The sequence below is a fragment of the Sander vitreus genome, chromosome 8 (assembly GCF_031162955.1).
Source record: "Sander vitreus isolate 19-12246 chromosome 8, sanVit1, whole genome shotgun sequence".
Taxonomy (NCBI): Eukaryota; Metazoa; Chordata; class Actinopteri; order Perciformes; family Percidae; genus Sander; species Sander vitreus.
The window spans coordinates 30,629,908-30,645,532 of record NC_135862.1 but is presented as its reverse complement, the minus strand read 5'-3'; the positions used below and the strand labels follow the sequence as shown (position 1 = coordinate 30,645,532).

The window sequence follows — 15,625 nt, the reverse complement described above, 5'->3', positions numbered from 1 at the left end:
CCTCTCTTCCTTTTTCTTTTGCTCGCAATTTTCTCTCCTTGGAGGGAGGAAGGGTGTAAAATGATCGAGGGTCCAGATTAGGAGCACCCTTTGCCCCTTGACGAGCCAGTCCTCGTCTCCCTCTGTCACTTCCTCTAGCTGGCGTTAATAAGTGAGCGTGGTCTTTCACTTGCCAATCTCTCTTTCTCAGCTCAAAATGGCTTTGCTTCCCTCATCTTACCTCCCCAACCTCATTCACAATCCTCCCTGGACTGAATTGTTCCCCCTGGTTGCTTCTGCTGGGTGTCCCTGTAATTCTCCTCTCATTTTTATTTTTTTATTTTCCCTGAGCAGCCTCTATCGTCATCCCCCACTTTATTCTTCATCATCCTTCCTCTCTTCATCCTTACTTCCACCACTTATTCAAACTTCCTATTTCCTCCATGTTAGTCCTTTCTATGTCCACTGCTCCCCTCTTTCTTTATTTCTTCCCTCTCTCTTTCATTCTTTTTCTCTCTTTTTTCCTCCCCTCTTTCTTTCTCTTTCCTCCTCCCCACTTTCCTCCTTTCTTTCCGTCTCTTTTCTTTCTTTCCTCTTTCTGTCTCTTTTCTTTCTTGCTTTCTTTCGTCCCTCTTTCTTTCTCCAATTTCTCCCCTCTTTCCGTCTTGCTTTCTTTCTTTCTTTGTTGTTTTTCTGGGCATTCATTTTTTCTTCATTTAAACTCCCTTTCTGTGTTCCTCCATCTATAACCCCCCCCCCGGGTCTGCAAAAAATACCACCACCTTTTTTTCCCCTCCATCTTCCTCCCCTTCCCCCTTTTATTCTCTTCTGAGGCTTAGACCTAATTATCTCCTGTTGTAGAGAAACCACACACACACACACACACACACACACACACACACACTCGGTTGGAACAGCCTGTGGGAAGCGGTGCAGCCGTGAGGGACGGACAGCGTTTGTTCTCCCTTCGGCTGGTCGCCTCCGATCACGTCAGCGTGGCACAAAAACACACACACACATGCATTGCAAGAGCGAGCCAAAGACGAAGAAAAGGAGAAAGACAGGGTGTGAAGCTCTGTGTGTTATACACACAGCGGCGTACTGACTGAATGGGTTTGATGTTTCTTTGCTCAAATCCAAATGGCAGAGGATTGGACACATTTTTCTTTAGTTATTTTAAATAATACTGAGCGCAGATACCTTTGGCAAGGTGTTGAGCCTTGTTATGCGAGTTAGAGTGGAGGACAGCCTGGTCGCACAGAATTCTGTGAAATGATCACGAATTGTCAACAGCGCATTACGTGGTGGTGGCACGGAATGTGGGAAAAATCCGTGTGGCCACCACGGAAAACAACGCCAATGTAAAATCAATGAGAAGATGCCGTAGCATTAAGAGCGACTACGGTAGCGAGTACTATGCAAGGGTCGACATTCCTCGTAAGGAGGTTGGTTGGGGTGGTGGATGGGTCAAACACAGGACTTTCACCCGGGAGACCGGGGAGCGTGTCCCGCATGTCAAGTTTCCTAAAGTCACTTTCTTGTTTTCCGTCCCGTTCTTCCCGCGTGTCACGGAACCGTAAGCCCAGCCATGACCTTTTCCTTAACTTAAGGGGCCGTGTTCATTTCACGGAATTCTTCCGTGGGCCCATCACGGAATATTTTGCGATTCCGTGAACCTGCCATAGATTTTGAGTTAAGGGGCCGCGTTCATTTCACGGAATTCTGTGAGATCAGGTTGTTGAGGAACAAATGAGGAGCGCTTCTATTCATCTATAAACTATAGGGGTGGGAGGGGTTTTAAAATCGTTTTTATTTATTATTTTTTTACCAATGATTGACCTAAATATGTTCCGTTTAGACGGTACCGCCGACGGCGACTACATCATATGGGTTTCTAGCAAAACAGAAAATGAACAGAAAATCCATGTTATGCTCTTCTTTACAAATGAAATGAATGTCAGACTGACTGACTGACATGTGATGTGCATTCTTCTTTTTTTTAGAAATGTCTCATGATTAGGGCTGTCAGCATTAATCACGTTAATCGCGATGACATTAAAGATTCTTTTTTTTTTTTTTACACCGCCTCTTGGTGCCATTACCAAATAATCGTTGCTACGAAGAATCGCTACGCTCGAGAACCTTGGCTGCTACTATTCTGACCCTTTGGGGCACCTTTACTTGTTGTCAAGCTGCCACAGACACTCCCTACATCCTGCTGCAGCCACGAGAAGAACAACACAGTTCTAAATGGCGCGTTTTACTTTAATTCCCAGACGGCTCCGTCGACGAGTCAAAAGCAATATGCACCTTGTGTGAAATGGAACTAAAATATCACCGAAGCACTTCAAGTTTAAGCTACCATCTACGAGCTAAGCATGCAGCTAGCACAGCTAATCAGGTTGATGCTAGCGGAATCAGGCAAAGCACTATTTTGGAGAGTGCAAGTCGCCACAGACCTGTGGATGAAATCACACCGAAATAAATTAACTGACGCGCTTGCGAAATCGGTGGCAACTAACTGCAGACCAGTCAACATCGTACAAGACTCGGGTCTTGTAGACTTGTAGACCACGGTTGGCATGTTCTGACCAGTCTGAACTGAACATAGTTAATGGAGATATGGATTATTTCTGTTTCATATGCACTTTATTGAAATGTGCTGTACATTTTGCACATGCACTTGTGCATATTTCTCAATATGGCAAGTTAGTTTGAACTGTACTCAAAGATAATGAAGCTATGGAGTATTTTGTTTTATTTATACACTTTATAATGTGTGTACATACATCTTATGCATGCACTTATTTTTTAAATAGCAAGCTTAAGGCAAGCTATATTTCTGAAGACATTGATTGTGTTACCTCAGTCTCGTTGCACATCTTTTGATTTGAAATTAAAATAAATCTAAAAGTCAAGTTCATAAAGTAACTTTCTTTGCATTAATTTGATTTCCTAATAAAGATACACTGGTAAGAATTGGTTTACATTGATAACACAGACTTAAAAACAGTTATGAAAAGACATGTTCAAGGAGTTGAGATAGTGCCTGTATCAGGGCCATATTTAGTTCAGTGTGTTATAGGTCACTATTTTTGGTAGCCTACTGTACTTAAATGGCCAGTATGTACTTTATTTTCTTTATTCGTTGAAGCCTCTATGTTTACAGGCTTGTGGTGTTTTGTTTTGTCATGGTTCATGTTCTCGGTTCAAGCACCGTTTGGGCGCCGGCAAAAGTATCGTTTTAGCACCGGTATCGAAAAAAAAAATACCCAACCCTACCTAATAAACAAGGATGATGAAATTATGATAGAGCATTTGCTCTCCCCTGTTTCGGTATTATTTGGTAACTCTGTTAGTGAACTACAAATCAACATCGTTGTGTAAGTAATCAAGGCCATTTCTATTGATGTTATTCAGCGCCTGTAAACTGCATCTATCCCAGCATGTCTTGTACTCACAGTTTGTATAGTTGTATATGGGTTGTAAACTGTTAATGATTGGTAAGGAAATTACCTGGAGATGTAATCAGGTATGAAACGATGTCATGGCTATCAGGGGGTCTGGAGAAGTCAGGAAGACTCCCTGTGCTCACTTTCTCAAAGCGCCTGCAGCCAGAGGGCTCAATATGGAGTTTCCGAAACATATTCAGAGCAAACACGACTAATTCAAATCAGGACTTTCAGTTGTTTTGATTAAAAGTGGTACTCCAGCAAAGAGGCTGGGATATCCTCACTTTTAGTCCCCTAGAATTGATAAAGCTACAACAAACACTGGATCCTTCATTTCCCAAAATGCATGAATGAATGATTAATTACATTATTGTCATGCCAATGTTTTTCCTGCATAGAGGAATGTTTGGCACCCCCCAAAGAGGTTTAAGCCAGCCCCAAAGGAAAATCCACGGCACCAAAATGATGAGAATTGAAAACAGCACTTCAAATCCTCTCTGACTGTGTTTAAAAGCAACTTAGCAAACAACAGTTGAAAAAGCAGAACATTAACTTGAATAGGAGTGCTTAGCTCAGTTTTACCGTCCAGAGTCAGGCTGTGACTCTCCCGGTGATTTTTAACGGTGGAATTGTAATATTAATATTATTTTTTTAAGCAGTTTTGTTGATTGGGGTTTCATTTACTCAAGCATAATGGCCATTTTGTTCATCAAATTGTCAGAAATAACAGGCACATGCATACAGATTACTGTCAAATAAGGTAACACAAGCCAGGTTTCCATCTAATTGTCAAGCGAAAAAGAAGAAAAAAAGAAAATGCGAATTAGAAGCGTTTTCCATCAACCGGTTTGGGGCGAATAAACTAGACTACGCAAAGCGTAGTTTCGTCACAAGTTGACGTTACGCATGGTTGTAGATTGCAAACCGGCGTGCTAAATCACAGAGTTTAGAAGCTAAGCTCTTTGGCTAAATGGAGAGAGAGGTAGCATTGTACAAGTTGTTACAAGTTACACCTGTGCAGAATACAGGGTTTTGGCAGAGACATTTGGTGTCAGCGAGACAAGCGTTCACCGCTGTGTATACGGGGTGTGCAGGGCCATACGATTCAAGCTGTTGAACCAATTGGTCAATTTACCCGACGTGGCTGGGGCACAGGCAATAGCGCACCGCAACTCCACTACGCACCTTGTGCCACAAGTGTACGGCGCAACGGATGGGACCCGTATCCCGATCCTCCCCCCATCCGATGGATACCGGGACTATAGTCATGCGAGTTAGCCTACATGTTCGCTACGTCACAACTTATTCGGCAAAGCTGTTTCCATCCCCCATTTTGCGCATCAACTCTTTTTCAAAAAAGGCAAAAACCACCTCAAGCGAGCGTAAAAACGTGGTTTCCATCAACATTTTTTTGTGCGATACTTGATGGACATGTTGATGGAAACATGACTGCAGACTCATTGCCTTTACTGTACGCAATCCGATCATGCTTACTGTCTTGCGTAGTCACCCCCCCCCCCCAAAGGCCCATTCTGAGTCAGGAAAAATCCTGCATGCATAAAAAAATAAAAATATGCCCAGCCTAAACAGGCTTACAACACACCATTATTTACAGCAAATGACCAGATAGCAGAATAGCAACATAAATAATAATAATAATCAACTTGATAGTATCTATCATTCGACTTTTCCTGTTTGGTCAAAGCCCAATGTCTTTCCCACACAATGCCCCAGTTTGCAACGCATACTTCCAATTACAAACTTGTAATCTCCAAGCCCAAATCGAGATAACTCCGATGACATCATTAGGGTTCATTTTTCAAACCATAGAGCAGTCTCTCTGGAGCCATTATACAGCTGTTTTTGTAGACAAAGTAGTTTGAAGCCAAGTAAGCTGAACTTGGTGTGTATCAAGTTTTCTTTTAAAACGTAACCAATTAAATCGTATGCAACCCCTGAACTAATATCCATCTCTGGACTTTGCCCTTACAGAACCAGCCCCTGAAGCACAGCCTTTAACGGCAAAGTGCAAACAACTCAAACGTCATTTCGAAAGAACAAAAGGGAGGGGGCAGCACTAGGACCTCTCTCTTTCCCCCACTTTTTGAGTGGCTGTGCCAAGCAGTGGCTTCCTCGTATAACCACATTACATTATTTTTCTCACTGACTCACAGTGAGCATGGCTGGAGAGGTCAGTTCGCCAGCTGGGAAGCGAGAGAACCTTTGCACACGTTTAAGCACACATAGGCTCCATAAACAGATGGTGTCACACACACACACACACACACACACACACACACACACACACACACACACACACACACACACACACACACACCCTCTCTGTGTACGGTTCACACATGACCAGGTCCCTTGGGTTGCTGGCCCAGATATTGCACTCACTGATAGGCGATCATGTAAGTATATATACACAAACAATCCAGTCATTCACTAGACCGGGTAAGCCCAGCCCGATCTGTCGGCGATTTGATTTTGCCCTGCAGCTCAGGCTGGAAACCTGTACGGTCTGATTGGTTGAAGGGCTATCCAATTGCGTGCAGAGGGCCAGATGTACGTACATTTGCAAAAGTAGCGTTATCAGCGCCATAGCCAACCCGCATAAAGTGCACGCTGTGATACATCAGCTTACGTCGTATTTACCAAACCTGCAGTTCATCGGGTAATCAGCGCCTTTTCCCGCCCACTATACCGTAAATTGCCTGCATGTAAAAGCGCGATTGAATGGGCGATGGCGAAGAAATCCTGCTTGATGCGTGTTATTTCGGCATTAGTGGTGGGGAAATGTATGTATTGACTAGTGCGCTGTTAAGTGCAAAGCGTTAAGTACTGGTGCTATGTATTGGCTGAGTGCAGACTGCGATATTCCCACTGCTGATGCTATGACTGTTTGAAATGATCCTGATGCCAATATTTGTCATGTAGCGAGGAGTTTAACAACTGCTGGAATGGAATGTGAACGCTGAGTCGGAGAGTCGATGTCATCTTTGGCTGGTTAATCTGTAACGCTTAATGATTTCGTGTTCACTCAACTGAAAAAGTGTGATCCTTGTGGCAAAGATCTCTTCAGCTCGTCTCCTTGGCCTATGTCTTCGTCTTGCTTGGAGTACTGCTGCCATTTCACCAGGAGGCATGTGCGAGGAAACCCGCCCGCGGCTGGTTTACACCTGCTTTTGAGAGGCGGACAATTTTCACCGCAAAAAATAGAGTGTACATACCGCCGAATACATAATTAGGTGCACTTTACGCTTCCCCTCCCATCTCTTTATGGGAAACTCCCACTTTCCCCTTGACCCACCCATGAATGCATGACACGGAAAGCGCAATTTGGCATTTTCAGTTCCCGCGACAGGCAGTCTGCGCTTTTACCTCAGTGCGGCCTGTTTGTACATACCTCGCCATGCTTTTACGCGCACGTTGCGAAACAAATACGCCTGAGGGCGCAAAAGCGTTAGTACATCTAGCCCAGAGTCATGTGAACAATGCCCGTTGATCACGCCTCTTAATACAGGGCAGACTCCCCAGACTAATGTTCAATCTTAAAAGATTGAGCTTGTTCTGGTGATAGCCAGACTAGTCATTCACATTTTTGTCAAGTAAATCCTTTCCCTTAAAATTCCCTTCCTTTCGGCACAGTCACACATTGTCTTCCTCGCCTCGTCATTCCTTTCATTGACTTGTCTTACAAATGCAGTTTTACATTAGACTGGGCAGTAGCTTCACAGCTTGATAACTCACTCATCCATACACAACTGTGATCCACCTTCACTCCTAAATTTCCCTCTCTCTCTCTCTCTCTCTCACACACACACATAAACAAATGCACCTGTGCTCTGCTCAAAATGTTATCAGCGCGTTATCATGAGTCACACATGAGTGATTGCATCATCTGAGAAAGCAATAATCTGTGTTTCAAAAGGAGAGTTTTGGCAGACACATGTACTGTAAATGTAAATGCACAATCCAAAAGTCATTTCCATAAATAACTTATAGAATAGGGAAAGAGACAGACAGACAGAGATATGGTACATGTTTGTAAATGTGTATGTTTCCCTGTCCCTGTACTATGTGCTTTAGCAATACTGTGTGTATATACAATATGGTCATGCTAATGATGCCTCTTTGAATTTGATATGGAGGCAAGGTAGCCATAGGTTTGAGAGAACAAGCTTGCTTTTTAAAAGACAACAGTTATGGTGCCCCTTATACCTTATATTATAATATAATAACTGAAAACCTTCCAAGAGTTCTGGAGGGTTTGTTAGCAGTGTGCAGGTCACAGATGCATTGCATGATTTGTAAACGGTGAGCAATATTTGAAAAATCATTTCTGTATTTTATCGGCAGCCACAAGAAGTGATCCAAGTATAGGAGTAATATGTTTGGGGTTTGTTTTTTTGTTGTCCCAGTGAGGACTCAGTCAGGGCTGAGCTTACCATGTGAAAGTGAGATATATAATCGTGTGTCATCAGCATATGAATGGTCGTGAGTCTGTATGATGGAACCGAGTGAAGTAGATCACTTCTTATTTCCAATGGCTGACATCACATGCACAGCTACGACACACTCTGCAGTGCAATATACACACACCATCAAATTTAAATCTTATCCACTCATCTCGCTCTCTCGCTCTGAAGCACACACACACACACACACACACACACACACACACACACACACACACACACACACAGTCACTTGAGCCCGCCCCAGATGTTCAAAGCACTGTGAAAGAAAATGCAGTTAGAGCATCCCAATCCTCTGATGCGGTTCCGGAAATAGCAGAGCGTCTCTGAACGGGAACGTACAGGCTTCCCTAGTAGGGCGCTGTCCACCACTTAAAAAGCAGCTTCCCTCTCTAGAATATCAGAAGTCCTTTGTATAGAAACACAAATACTAGAAGATATTGCGTAAAGTACACATTTTGGTTTGAAGTTGCACAAATCAAGCAGTTATTTCTAGTAAGGAAGACATTTGGAAGACAGAAGGGTGGCCCTGCTGCATTTACAGCAGTTGGCACTTTTGAAAATATCTGCCTTATGTAAAGCTTGGGACGTGGCCACAGCAAAGCGTTCATGGACATTACACATCATCAGCTTGTTGGGGAACATTGTATCACGTTGCTTTTTAATCCAGAGGTAAGGTGGCCCCTGAGAAGCATGCAAAGCGTATTTAACAATTCTTTTTCAACAACTAACAGACAATGTTGTCTGCCCGTTCCATCAACTCAAGCATACGCATAAGCAAGAGTAGCTTGTAGGCTGTGAACAGACAACAGAAACATGGAGGAGGCATGGCTGGAATGACTGAAAGGCGTGAGCGGGGTGTGAACCAGCTAACAGGAAACTCTCTGTCAAGAAATACCGTACAGTAAAATTTGTATAATCGTAGTAATCTGTTACACCCATACTGTGCGTCTTTGGTTTGTAACAATGAGTGTAAAGCAGCAATTCACCTCCTATTTCAAGAAATCACTCCTACCACAGGCAATAAGACTTTTTAACACGTCATCAATGAGTGTTAAGACGATAAGATGATGGTAAGACTCATATGCATCACAATACTGCACTAAGTGCAACTTGCACTAACATAGGTTTTACTTACATCTGTATATTATTTAAGCAGTTGTAAATTTTTATTCCTAACTATTATATACACGTGTTATTTCCTTTGTGTTTTTTGAATCTTTATTTTTTTCAATATTTGTTCTTGTATTCTATCCTATTTATTATTTCTTGTATATTCTGTATGTGTGCTATGTTTCTGATATTTAGCTGCTGTAGCAATAACATTTCCCAATTTGGGATCAATAGAGTCTACCTAATCTAACGTAATCTAATCTATAATATGTGCAATAGTAGCATAATAGGTTTTAAAGGACAGTTCGGATTTTTCGACAACAGTTTGGAGAAGCAGGCACAGAAGCTATGCAATGTAATGCTGTTAGACGGGGGCAGCAGCAAAACATATTTTAGCCACCGAAAAATCTAAATCTGTTCAACATCTGTACACTATATTAAGAATATTTTTATCAATTTACCTTGCGGCCCGACAGCCCGGTTTAAATTGACACGGAGGGAACTGAAGCTGTTTTATGCTCTCATCAAAGCCAGCAGACTCCATCGTCAAAAACAGACATTTGACTTCGCGGAAGCGGGAGTTGCTGGTCTTCCGCTGCTTCGATTGTTGCGTTTGTTTGTGTTATTGTGTGACGTTGGCGTTTCAAAAGAGTTAGGAACTAACAAAACTGACAAACTAACTAGCCGTTCGAGTCAGGGCTGCAACTGTCGGTCGATTATTTTCTCGATTAATCAATTAGTTGTTTGGTCTATAAAATAAAACAGAAAATGGTAAAAGGAAAATGTTGGTCATTGTTTATTCCAAAGCCAAAGATGACATCTTCAAATGTCTTGTTTTTTTTCATAAAAAAAAAAAAAAATTACTCAAACCGATTAATCGATTATGACAATAGACGCCGATTAATTTAATAGTTGACAACGAATCAATTCATCTTTGCAACTTTAGTTCGAGGCAGCGGTAGACAAGCATCTCCAGGGTTATTTGACGGCAAAGTGAATCTGTGAAAATATTCCAACTGTAGTGTACACTTGGACAGATATTGATTGTGGCTAAAATACGTTTAGCAGCTGCCCCCGTCAACAGCAGTCCATTGCTTAGCTTCTGTGCCTGCTATTCCAAACTGTTGTTGCTGGGCCGACCGCCATCTACTCTAGGTAATAATACACTGACTATGAATAAGTACCTCATACAAACATAAAAAATCCAAACTATCCCTTAAAGCCTATATGGACTAACACAGTCACCTATTGATATGTATTTGCATCACTCCAAATCACGTAAACGTGTTATTTCCCACAGCAATGAATTCCTTTGCTCCGAAGGTATTGGCCTACTATACTATACTATACTATATACACTCAATAAAGCCACTGGGAGCATTTGTCAGTCAGTGTGCAGAATGTGCTGTGCTGCTGGAATGACCATCCACAGCTGAGAAACAGGCTCATCTGGATCCACTAAATTATGTCCTCATGCAATATGTCACTTTACGTTCACAACCAAAGCCTATTATCGGCTAAAACGCAATCGGCTGTCTGGAAAATGAGCCGAGGCAACTGACAAGAAACCATATGTCACAACTGGATTACAGATAAAATGACAGGGGGGTGAGGGGTACTATGCTATGTCCAGTGGACCTTTAAAAAGAACTACAGAAAATCGTGTAGATATATTATAGGATCATTGCTGCAGGATAGTTAACACAAAAACAGTATTAAAGTATAATACGCTTGCAGGAGATTATGCACTAAGCGCCACAGATAAGTCCCTATAGGAGCATTATAAAAGGACACTATAATTATTAATATCAAATTATAATGATACCATAGAAAAAGAAAAAAAGAGACAGCTTTAATTAAGTCACTAAACTCACTGGTAAGTACCACAGGAAAACACTAACTATGTTTACATGCACAATATATTCCAGTTTTTGCCCATATTCCAAAAAAGACGATATTCCGACTAAGCTGTTTACGTGGCTAATGAAAGTGAATATTCCACCAACATTCCCGTTAACATGTAGCCGTGCAAAATACGATTTCTTTTCAAAGTTTTTCAGCGGTGGTGGACTTGTTGGAGCGTGTGAACACAGCATCCCTCTTTCATTCCTTCAACCAGCTTCTTGAATAGGTCAGCGTTGTGACGTTTTTTTGCATATCCAAAAACCTGCTGCTATCCAAGTCATGTTTAAAAGTAGCTGTGTTTCTCCTTATCGGGTCTGCAGCCTTGCAAACTGTTGGCTGGTTGGTTTGTGTACAGCAACCATAGCAACGCACAGAGCTGACCGTAAGCCGTAAACAGGCAAGAGGCGTTAAAAACCACGATTGAGACACATAGTCCGAATTCGCTGTCCAAAGAATGCTTCTAAAACCCGAATAATACCGGAATATCCCACGTTGTAATCGGTAAATGCTATAGTCGGGAAAAGTCCTTATTCGGAATATGCTGTTTACATGACCTGAATCAAATTCGGAATATTGTCATATTCGTAATAATAGTGGAATATTTGTGTGCATGTAAACGTAGTCATAGAGTCCCTACAGGGGGTAAAACGGGAACTGTGGTGGTATTTTATCAGGGCAATATGGGACTAGCGCCTGGTTAACAGACACTGACACAGCCAACAGGCTCCATGCTATTTCCATGAAGGTTTTGTAGGCTACAGCAGTCAGCAGCAACTGATGGTGCCATAACAAAAGTAACTCTTTATCTTAAGGTTAAGAAATATTAGGGATGCAGAAAGGGATTTTTTTACATTATTACGGGCCGGCTACATTGCACGCGTACGTATGCGGAGGGGATGCCCCAACACTACGCTTCCACTATAATCAATGAAACTGGCGACACCGGGCACGAGAGCAGCGCGTAAGTAGTGCACATGCCCCGCGGAGATCCACTCTACAAGCAACAAAACAGGACAGTCTATTTATATTTTTTTACGCGAGATGTGTGCAGCCCTTTTACACAGAAATGGATCATAAAGTGTCTATATTTCTTTTAAATGAAACTACCTATAAACAGGAAATGACTTTATAAAAAAATGTTGTAAATGATTGTATTTGTAATTACGTTGTATTTTAGCAGAATACTGAGCAGCAGACAGGCAGAACTGAGTACACTTTAATCAGTTTATTTATCGCAAGAAATATTGTTATCGTGATATTCAACAGCGTCATCACATATTTTCCTCGTATCGTGCAGCCCTAGTATACACTGAGAGAAGAGTGACTATTTGCATGACATATTTAAGAGCAAAATATGCAACCACCTGCATACATATCAGTAGAGTAAATAACTGCACCTACATTACTTTTTCCCCTACACCCAATTTGGTACATCTTTCTACCCACTTAGAGCAACATCAGGTGTTTGACAAGGTTTGAAAGAGTGGAGCGTGAGCAGATGTTTGACAGCTCAGTTGGGGTTACGCTCAGGGCCACCATCATCACGCTTTTCCAAGAAAAAACCTTGACACCAAATCAAGGTGCTCGTTTTGAGAGGTGTGTGTGTGTGTGTGTGTGTGTGTGTGTGTGTGTGTGTGTGTGTGTGTGAGAGAGAGAGAGAGAAAGAAAGAAAGAAAGAAAAAGAGGAACACACATCCACTCTATAGGGTTATTAGACCGTGCTTATTAGAGACTTACTTCATTTGTTTGACGATGGTGCTTTTCCCTGATTCTCCAGCCCCTGAGGGATAAAAGAAAATAAGACAATGTAACCAGGGCGTGTGTGTGTGTGTGTGTGTGTGTGTGTGTGTGTGTGTGTGTGTGTGTATGTATGTATGTATGTATGTGTGAGAGAGCAAGATGGAGACTTTGAGAGAGAGAAGGGGGTGGGAGAGAGAAAGAGAGGTAGAGAGAGTGTGAGAAAGAAGAGAGAAGAGAATCAGCCTCTTAAAAACCTTATTGAATAAAAGCCAGCAGCAGCAGGATGGTGATACAAAGATGGAGAAAGTGGCTGCACCCTTTCCTTCCTCAACATCCTTTTTTTTTGTATTACCATCCATCTTCCATCTTTCAATTTAGTCAGTCAAATATATTAAATACTTGGAGGCTTCTTTCCCCACAAATAATCAATGAATCAATCTCCCACTCCCTAACCCAATTAACCAACACTGCCTTATGCTTGCCCCTCCATTGCTGCATACAGCCATTTTTTTCTGGCATCCATCTGCAGTTATCACCTCTGATGTATGGTAGGCTATAGTTCCCACCTTTTACCTACATACTGACTGATTCTGCAAAATGACATTGCACCCACCTGGCATATCTTTAAAACTAAAAACCTTGGCTATTATAGCCGGTTGCTTCAAAGTGATGTAATGAGACGACAGGGTGTGTTTAGAAGGCAAAATCAGCCAGATTATTTTTTGTTCACATTGGGGGGTTTTGTTAGCTTATAATAGACGTTATGTTTGTTATTTGTATCCACCGCTTTCTTCAGCGATGGTCATCTTTTACCAAACGCCCACCTCCTCACACCACACCTTTCACCCCCACCCTCCCCCTTCCCTCTAAGGGGCCCTACCGTTGGTACAATTTAACTCTCTTACCGAGCAGCAGCAGTTTGACATCTTTGGCCGCGGTGACACCGTCCTCCTTGAGGTTTTTCTCGATGGCTTTGCTCCGATCCAGAGCCGCCCTCTCCTCCGCGCTCAGAGTACATCCCATGGTTAGAGAGCACAGCTTGATAGCGTTACCGATACCGGTATCCACGGTGATACAGGCAATAAAATGGGGATTCAATGAAACTTGTGCGTGGCAACAAAGCTAGTTGCAAATCCTTCTTTTTCCTGTCTTGGTGTTATCTCCTCCTTTTTTTCTGTGCTATGCCTTCGACTCCACTATGCTCCCTCTTTCTCTCGCTCTCTGGGCAGCTCCCTCTCTGTCGCTCTCGATTCAAGCCGGGGCTACGACACGGCTAACGCATTTAAATCAAGGCTCCGCTTGGTTTGAATCCACAACGCAAACGCAGCACGATGTAGCCACCGCGGTTGTGTGTTTCTCACGAGTGGTCTCGGTGGTTACTGTTACTGTACGTCCGCCAGTCCGTCTTCCTTCTGTCTTCTGTGTATCTGTCGGTAAATCACGGTAACGGTTCACTTCTTCTCCACTCGTCGATAATAACGTTAGGCAATGTGTTGCTTGGCGGCGGGGAGCAGCGCTCGCATCGTTTGGTTCTCACGGCGGCTCACAGTGGACCTTCCTCCGTTTGGCTCCTCCGAGGCGGGCGGCGGGGACTCGCTCTGTAACTCTACTGCCTCCCGGTAGCTCCGGTAGGGGCTCGCTCGTTCGTTAGTTCATTCGTTCAATTGCAGGTTGCTGACGTCAGAGCAGTGGGGGGGGAAAAGTAGAGAGAGAGAGAGAGAGAGAGAGAGAGAGAGAGAGAGAGAGAGAGAGAGAACATCAGTGGCGCGGCCTGGTGGTGCACTATGTTATAGTCCAATATTAGGCATTCCGTTACCAGATAGAAAATAAATATGAAACGCCGTTGCATCAAAACTGCGAGTGTTCAAGAACTATTTTAATTAGGCTAATAACTCACCGCTGTAGGCCTACCTTGATTATTTGGATAATCTGTTGTGGAACTTGACTTTGGTTTATATTAACAATGCTTTGCTTATGAGTGTGTTTAACCACTGTATGTTTAACTGATTATCAAAGCCATTGTCATTACTGTTTTTTATTAATCAGGTAAGCCAAATAGGCTATGCAAAGCCTCCTTTCTCTCAATAGCTACATTACTGGCTAATGGTTGTTGGCAATGTCTGGCACCCAACTGACTTTTGCAATGAAACTTGGAGGTTCCATCAGCACTGTTTCATTTTTTTTTTTTTACATCTGTGGGATCACCAAAGGCAAGTTTGTTTCCCACAGTGAAGTGTTACAGCCTGCCATGGTTTAGATCCATTTAGATTTGGAATTAATTAGGGCCTATACATTTGGAACTTCAGAAAACTGTTAACCAGCAAACGTACAGAAGGTTGCCTATTTATTCGGGAAATGTAGCCTACAGAAGTCCTCCCAAATAGGATCTCAGATCTCTATCATGTTTAAACATGATTCACAGATGATTTGAATTAAATTCTCCTGTCGCTCAAATATGTATTACATTTCCTTTTTTTACTACTGTACATTCCCTTATGTACAAAAGTCATTGCCATGTTTTGCCAATATATATTTCCATCAAATAACAGAAAATATCTATTTTGATCAAATAACAATTAACATTCTGGTTAGCGTTGTGGCCTTGGCAAAGGGTTACACTTGATTAAATGTAAAGAAAGATGCCCTGGTTTAGTAATTTGCCAACATTTTTCACACCTTTAGTGGCAAGAAAGACAATTTGTTGTTTTTGAGCACCGTGCTGTGCAGCTCTGTGGAGCTTTCGGTTTCCTGGCCACTCATAGACTGTTGTGTTGAGTGTCAGAGCTCTCATTTGCCCCCACATACGAAACCCAAGCCAGCCGTTTCCTGCATACACTCTCACAAGCTGAGTATAGGCTACCCTGCCTGGAGGAGCTGCATGAAATGGCAGTGAGCCAAAGGGAACAAGTGACTGGTGCAGGAAGTCGAGCATTTGCTAACTAGTACGGTAGC

At 42.6% G+C, this 15,625-nt stretch overlaps 1 protein-coding gene across 2 annotated transcripts in view; it reads right to left on the bottom strand.

The window, feature by feature from the left end:
* Positions 1-14,361, bottom strand: part of LOC144522592 (guanine nucleotide-binding protein G(o) subunit alpha) — a 122,582-nt gene extending 108,221 nt beyond the window's left edge. The window contains exons 1-2 of one of the 2 annotated variants that reach the window (XM_078257793.1): positions 13,579-14,361; positions 12,671-12,713 (exon numbers count right to left, since the gene is read on the bottom strand). In XM_078257793.1, the coding sequence (XP_078113919.1) occupies positions 12,671-12,713; positions 13,579-13,696 (161 nt within the window). In that variant the 5' untranslated portion in view covers positions 13,697-14,361. The remainder of the gene's footprint in view (positions 1-12,670; positions 12,714-13,578) is intronic. The other variant, XM_078257792.1, reaches the window with a different exon arrangement.
* Positions 14,362-15,625: the final 1,264 nt, after the last annotated feature.